At 47.5% G+C, this 7,668-nt stretch overlaps 1 protein-coding gene and 1 long non-coding RNA gene across 2 annotated transcripts; one reads left to right on the plus strand and one right to left on the minus strand.

Annotated features, from left to right (window-relative positions):
• Window positions 1-902: 902 nt before the first annotated feature.
• On the minus strand, window positions 903-4,039 carry XBP1 (X-box binding protein 1). The gene is made up of 5 exons (XM_017814437.1): window positions 3,747-4,039; window positions 3,583-3,679; window positions 3,364-3,495; window positions 2,673-2,836; window positions 903-1,916 (listed from the first exon to the last, which is right to left on the minus strand). Exons 1-5 carry the CDS (start codon window positions 3,953-3,955, stop codon window positions 1,730-1,732), a joined length of 789 nt encoding a protein of 262 aa, XP_017669926.1. The 5' UTR covers window positions 3,956-4,039; the 3' UTR covers window positions 903-1,729.
• A 400-nt stretch (window positions 4,040-4,439) lies between these two features.
• On the plus strand, window positions 4,440-6,550 carry LOC108496837. The gene is made up of 2 exons (XR_001874607.1): window positions 4,440-4,641; window positions 6,059-6,550. It is a non-coding gene; the product is annotated as an uncharacterized LOC108496837 (long non-coding RNA).
• The last annotated feature ends 1,118 nt before the right edge of the window (window positions 6,551-7,668 follow it).

The following is a 7,668-nucleotide window of genomic DNA, read 5'->3' on the forward strand; positions in this document are numbered from 1 at the left end:
GAAAACTACAAATCAAATCCTCACTTCTGTTTGCTTTTTGGATTCACAACAATTTATTTGATACTAAAGGTCCTGTTTCAGTCATCCCTATTTGCCAGACTGAAAGTAAAGCAAGCTATTCTCTGACTACTTGTATATTTAATCTAAATTTGTTACACTGCATAGCTGTAGTCTCTATTTCTATCCACTATTTGGATGGAATGCTTTATTACAAGAAACTTGTAATCCAAAGCAGTGCTATCTCCTTGAATGTTAGTGACCAAAACCCTCCCATACCATCCCCCATTTCCCTTCCTGCCCACCCCAAGTTATTTTTGTCAAAATTGGATGCAAAACATGAAATAGCACTGAAACCAAGAGCAGCTGTGCAAACACCTGCAACAGCTCTCTCAGTATAAAATTTCAGTTTCTTCTGTCTCTCCAAGTGTTTTTAATATTGTGATGTTGGAACAAATGGATATGGACGACGAAAAGCCCCGCCGCGATATTGAAATTCTCTCTGTGAAGTTCATTTGATGCTTCAGAATATCCTGTGGTAACACAGAATCTGCACCTTTTTCACCCCATGTCTGTCTCACCCCCAGCTCCCCTCCGACTGAGCACTCTGGTTGGCATTACTGGCCACACCAGGGTGACACCACCATGACTTCAATCAGACTTCAAGCTCCTGCCACCCACTTTCCTTATTGAGGCTGGAGGTTTTGCTGTAGCAGCTCTGGCTCTCACACAAACCCCTCTACCACATCCAGAAGAAACTGCTACAGCATCCAGCTACAGACACAATGCAAGTGCTGCTCCTCAGTGCACTGTGGTGGGATGAGACAGTGAGGGACCTAAACTTAAGTTCTAAACTTCAGGCCCAGATACTCCCCCTGCCCGACTGAGATCTAAAACAAAAAAGGGTCAGTGAGCTGCGCTGCATTTTAATTGCACCAATACAGTTAAATATTAAATGGAGAAAGCAACTCTACATAGCAAATGGAAAACAAGCATTTACATAGTAAAGCTGTAAGATGTAGAGACTGTTAAAGTTTTACCCCAGTTGTCTATACATGAATCTCCCACTGCAGTTTTTGGTGTTAAAATTTTAAATGTAAAACAAAATTAACTTTTTCAGGTTCATACAGAATTAGCAAGTTATTGAGAAACAAAGTTTCCTCCCTCATAAGCAAATACTGATGGGGGGCAGGGCAGGACATCCTGTGTTTTTTCATACCATCACTCCATCTACTAGCATGGGTAGAAGAGAGCAACACTTTTCTGAATACACTTGATTTTCCCCCCACGCACACCCTAAAGGGGCATATGCTGATATCTGCCAGGACAGTTACCCAAGGGGAGTTAACACTACCAAGTTAGACACTGATCAGCTGGGGAAAGAGTTCACTAGCAAAGCTGTCCTCCCACACGTGGTCAGTGCCAAGTGGAGAGGACATGTCACTGAAGGGCGACAGGGATCCTTCATACCCAGAGTCACTACAGGCATCCAACAAGTAGTTTGAAGCTTCAAGGCTATTATGATGAGAAGAAAGCAGATGAGAAATGCCCAGTTCAGGCATGAAGTTGTCTACAGGTTCCTCCTTCACAGACACTGGGACCTCAGGGATAGCCTTGTCTTCAGATGAAGAGAGAGATTCTTTCTCAATTTTCACTAGCGTATTGGTTTGGTTGCTTGCTTCAACAGGAATCTCCAGTATTAGGGGCTTTGTATACACATGATCAAACCTTATCAGTTCATTAATGGCCTCCAGCTTAGCTGATGGGGACCCCAAAGATGGAGAGAGGGAGGTTGATATGGAATTTGTTTCTCCAGAGATCTCTTCCTCCAGCTTTTCCAGGCACATTGACTCTGAATCAGCACATCTGAGAAATATCTCTGGGTCCAGACTGTCCAGAAAGCCCAAGAGGAGATCAGGCTGCAGAATGAAATACTATTTTAGAAAGACAGCCTATTTCTGTTACAGCAAAACCCCAGTTGTGGCACGTATTAACCCCCATGCGGAAGTTAAAACACACTAAACACAATCACAGTTGTTTTTTCAAGAACACCAAACACACAGTTAAGGCAGTTACTTGTCTTTCAGAAATTCACAGAATCCATCAGGTTGGAACAGACCACAGTGGTCCAACATCCCTGCTCAAGCGGGGTCAGCCTAGAGCACATTGCACAGGATTGCATCCAGCCAGTTCCCAAATATCTCCAGTGAGGAAGACTCCAAAACCTCTCTGGGCAATGTGTTCCACTGTGCAGTCGTTCTTTGTCCATTAACTTTTTTGTTAAGGTGCTGGCAATCCCCACAGAATGCATTTGAGATTCACAGCCACTACTGGAAACTCTTTGAGATCCTGGACACATCATCAACTGCTACTGCCACAGTACCTGCTGGCTACACAGAGCACGGACCAGAACCCAGCTTAGGCAGACCTGCCTGTGACCAAAGTTCAGAAGGCTGGGTTGGTTTTTTTGGGGGGTTTTGTTTAACTCCTGTACTCACTAGATACAGCCTAACACAGCTGTTCTGAGCCACAGATATGGCATTCCAAGACTTGGAAGAACAAAGAAACTATGGAAAAATCATAAAATTATTTAATATCAAGAAATTAAACTACTAGTCTTAAATCCACAGTGGTTCTGAAGTTCGTGGGCAGTTTGCATAGGAATGGATGCTCACCTCAGAGTCTGAATAGTCACTGCCATCAGAATCCACGTGGAAGCTATCAGAAATGGTGACTGCTGGGCCTGCACCTGCTGCAGAGGAACACGTAGTCTGAGTGCTGCGGACTCAGCGGACCCGGTCACCAATCTAATCTCATCCACCTGTGATTCCTTCACAACCTGTGCCAAGGAAAAAATTCAGTCACCACAAGTGTTCTGGCAGGCAGTACAGCACATAATCCTGAAGACCACATTTTTCCTGCAAAGGCTTCCAACATGAGATTCTCCACTTGCTTATGCTGTAGCAACCTGAAGGTAAGACGACTTCCAAAGTTAGCTGAAGCCTCCATACACTTGTGGATTTATTTTGTTTGCCACTTTTAAATGAGAGCCTGACACCCTCCCCCAGACACCATTCTTTTGAGACAGGCCTACATGACTGTAACAGCTTTTACTTCACTTCTATAACAAAGTGTAGAGGAGCAGATGAAATTGTCTCAAAACAGCTTGGAATTAGTCACCTTGTTATCTCCCACACTACCCACCTGGCACCTGTTCGGTTTCAGGAGAACTTCCATTTGGAGGACAGGGGTGTTTCTGGCACATCCCTGTTCACAGCACTGGAGTTACCCCGGGAGCGGGGCAGCTCTCGGTGTGCTCTGCTCAGGGCAGGGGCAGACACACCAGCAGCGCGGCGGGCGACTCACCTGCGACTCGCCGCCCTCCTCCTCCGTCTTCAGAGCATCTAAACCCAGGCGGCAGCGGAGCTCCTGGTTCTCCAGTACAAGGTTACACGTCCTCTCCCGCAGGAGCTGGTTTTCCAGCAGCAGCTTCTGGTTCTGCAGAGAGCCATGAGGCAGGGAGGCCGCCCTAACCTTCTCACCCCCTCCTCCTCCAGCCCCTCACCGCCTCCTCCAGCCCCTCACCTCCTCCTCCAGCTCCACCACTTGCTGCTCCAGCTCCGTCATCCGCGCCTTCTTCCTGTCCCGGGCGCTCTGGGCCGCCACGCGGTTCTTCAGCTTCCTGCGGGACAGGGCGGCCGTCAGCGGGGAAGCGGGGAAGCCGCGGCCCCGCCGCTGCCCCCACTCACCTGCGCAGCGCCTTCTCCTCTGGGCTCAGGTGCGTGAGCCGCTGCCGCTTGCGGGCCGGCTGCGGGCCCTCCAGCCCCGCGAGGCCGGGGTCGGCTCCTGCCGGCAAGACAACGGAAAGATGCCGGCCGGCCGCGGCGGCAGGGGCCTCGGCCGCTTTGCTGGGGATGAGGAGCAGCCGGGGGGCCGCGGCACCGGGCAGCGCTGCCATGGCGGGACGCGACGGGTGCGGAACGGACGCGCTGCCCGGCACCGCCAGCACAACCCCCTGCGACGCACCCGGCCCCGCCCGGATTTCTACTATCGTGGCTCTCGCCCATTGGCCGGAACGGCGTGACGCTACGGCCACACGAGCTCGTGATTGGCCGGCAGCCGAGAGCAAGGGGGGAAGCGAATTGCATCAGACGCGGGGTCTGCGGCCGGGGGGCGCCGGCGCGCGGCGAGGGGCGGGGCCGCGACGGGCCGTGAGGGGCCGGCCGCGATGGCCGCGGTGGGGTGGGCGGTTAATCGGAGAGGCAGCGAGCAGGGTCTGGCGTGGCGGTGCAGCTGAAGCCCCTTTGTGGTCCCCTCCCCGCGGCCGGTTTGTCACAAGGAGAATCGTGGGGAACGCAAGTGCCAAAACCGGAACTTCAGCAGATGCCATGAGAATGGGCTAAAAGTGGGCTAAAAAGAACAAAAAAGCAGAGAGGTTAGTGATCGATGAGTAGAAGTTGCAGGAGAGTGTGCAGAAACCCCCAAGGGGTGTGACAGCGCTGCCCCCAGCTTGTCCTGCGAAGCAGCAGTGCTGCGTGGGGAGGGAGGCGAGCACTTCTGTGGGGTCCCACGAAGGTCATCACCCTGCCCTGACCGGCTGGTGTCAGAGCTGAAGGCTCTTGGGTCCAGACAAGTGAAAGTTTTGTAGGTAGAAAGCCTCAAAATACTCTGCCTGTGGGAATGCAGGTGTTCAGCAACCTGCCCACAGCAACACACAAGCACGCAGGGCATCAAGGGTGTTGGAAGTGTTGACCTTAGCCAGGTGACCAAAGCTTTCCAAGTTTCCACTTGCAACAGTTGCCAATGACCTGAGTAGTTATGAAATGTTGAGGCTTTGGCTGCTTATGTTTATTTTTGAAATCCATTTGTACATTGAATTTAAATTAGTTGTTAAACAGTAAAGGAAAAACATGAGCTTTAGAAGTTCAAAGGCACTGGTGTGCTGGTTGGGCATTACTCCAGCATTGGAGTTCTGCCAGGCTTTCATGATCCAGAGAACAAACTGCATTTGTAAGCTTGTGTTTGTTCTTTCCTTACTCACTGCAGCATGACATTGAGTTAAGGCTGAGAATTCACCTTTCTACTTTGACACCTTTGTGAAAAATATGGCAACTTTTCGATAAGCCTTTTAGTCTGAGTGCAAAAAAGTTGTTTGTTCAGGTCCCGCTAAACCCCTTAGATATGGGTCATTGAAAACTGTCTGCTTTTGTGTGTCTCTTCTGGGTTTTGACTCATGTTTCTTCTGTAATTCTAATTCTCAATTAAAAACTTTACTGGTTTCTATCAAAATGCAGGTCCAGTATTAATAACTTTTTCAGATTTCAGACATTCATTTCGAATTGCCCTTTTTTGCAACAGAAGTGTTGAACAGGCTGCCTCACATTGCTGATTTGTGGTATCTATACTGGGGAGACTTGTCATGATATGATTTATCAGACAGATATCCAGATTTCTTAGTGTTATGGCTGAAAAAAGATCCTAACTTTCTGTCTAAATTTTTCTATTTAATTTTATAGGGAACCAGAGCAAAAGCATCTGTTTCCCTTTGCAACAAACACTTGTGATCATGAATAAACTCCAGAAGTGCAGGGACATATATGCCAGTAGTGGTGCCTGGAATGTTTTCCAGTTATGTGTGACCAGGCACAAAAGTGGAAGCTACCCTTGGTACTGGTGGTGTCCATTCTTACTGAGTATAATAATGGCATCCATTAGCATGTCTGGTGTTGGCAGTAATAGCTGACAAAACAAGGGCATGACACCCTGCAGTCTAGTCCTGTTGAACAGTTTTAGTAGCACTGCTAAGAGTAGCTGTGGTGTAGTTGCTGAGAATACATTTAGGCTCATGAATACCATGTTACTATCATTAGGAGACATAAAGTATTTTGTTTAAATGTATGGTTAAGTCACTGGGGAAAAGAGTGCCAAAAAGAAGTTCAATAAATCTGGTCTTGCACTGTGACACCCTCTCAGAGAATTTTACTTAAAAGACTTCAAGTTTAATTCTAATTTCCACTTTTTTTTTTACACATTCCAGTCTTTGTATTTTTCTTTTTTTCAGTTGTTGGATTCAATCCTGTGATCCACATGACTCCAGAATGCTTCTCACCCTGCCTTTCACCCCACTGGGGGTTCAGCACTACCACCAAGGATGTGCCAACGAGGATACTGTTGGCTGTCCTGCCAGAAACCACATTAATTCCTGCTAACATAGCTTTATGTTGTATGTTCCAGGTGGCCAACCCACCAGAGGAAATAGTTTTGTTTAACAAAGGTGGAGAGGCTTTGCCCTTGTGTAATATCAGATACAGAGAAAAAAACATGTGTTGAATGTTATCTATGTATGAAAAAAGGGGGTATAGAAGAGGGAAATAAAATGGAAGAAGGGGGTGTAGAGAAAAGATTAACTGACAATCATAGTCTGAGAAAGAGCTTGTTTGCTGAATGTGTCTGAAAATACTTGGAAAGTGGCCTGGGGCCCCAAGCTTGTGACAACAGCTGGAATATTCCCAGATTTGTATCAATAGCTGATTAAATGAGAAGGGGAACTGTTTTGCTGCCTAAAATGAGGTTTGGAATAACTTATATTCATTTTACTTATTCTTAAATTTCATCATTACGCATTGGGATTCAGGAGTACATCTTTCAGAGTCTTAGTGCTCTTAATTTCAGGGGATATGCAGAATCTGTATCCTCTGCCTACTGCTTGGGAGCTGCCACCCAGTCTGCATGCAGTTGGAAGCGACGTTGGCTGTGCCTTCTCTTAACACTGCTGCAAGCAGGTCCTTCAGAAGGTGATATTTTGCTCAGCTCAGCTATCATCCCTTCTCCATTAATACTTGTTATTGAGATTCTGCCTCATTGGCCTCTGTGATTGTTTCCATTAGAATGGTGTGGCAAAGACCCAGTGAATCCAACTTTAAACCCCAACTCTCCTGCAAACGTCTTACATATGTGTACCTTGTATTCCAGTTCCATGTCCTCATGTTCCACCCACATACATTACTGGTACCTGCTACTACCCAGAATTTCAAGGAATGGTGGGTGGATCTGCCTGAGTTCCATCTTAGATCTGTGTGGTGGGCCACAGGCACAGGCTGGAGATTCTCACTTTGATCATCTTTATGGTTCAGTCCTCTGACCTAGCTGATTGTTTGGTGAGGGAGAGATCCTATCATCTGTACCTCAGGTGTCTCCTGTTACAACTCTTTTTCTAACACCTTCAGACCCTCAGGCTGCAGTTCTGCCTGTATTTTCCCCACAGCAGTGTCCCAGCCACTACAGGCAGCTTCAGTTGACTCGGGCAGCGTGTATCTTGTGACAGAGCTCACATGCCCTCATTGTAGGGTGTTCTGTCTCTCCATGCCAATAGAATTAGTTGTGCCATCACCACAGTCAATGAAACCTTGCTTCTGATTCACAAGACAAGTCTGAGTTAACTAAGACAATGCTGGCAGTGTTTCTAGAACAAAGATATTCATCAAGTTGACTAGACCTTGGGCCTTTTGTAAGGTCTTTTTTTCAGGAAAAGGGGGTCTCCCCTCACTGCCACCCAGCAGCCACAGGCACTGAAGCTCACCTTGGAGCTTCTCTGGGCAGTTCAGTACCATTGCCTACATTCAAAGAGGTTTTGCCCTATTCCAGGTCTAATGGTAGCTTAGTAATAATAAA

This window comes from Lepidothrix coronata, unplaced genomic scaffold (genome assembly GCF_001604755.1).
Source record: "Lepidothrix coronata isolate B3197 unplaced genomic scaffold, Lepidothrix_coronata-1.0 Scaffold44, whole genome shotgun sequence".
NCBI classification, from domain to species: Eukaryota; Metazoa; Chordata; class Aves; order Passeriformes; family Pipridae; genus Lepidothrix; species Lepidothrix coronata.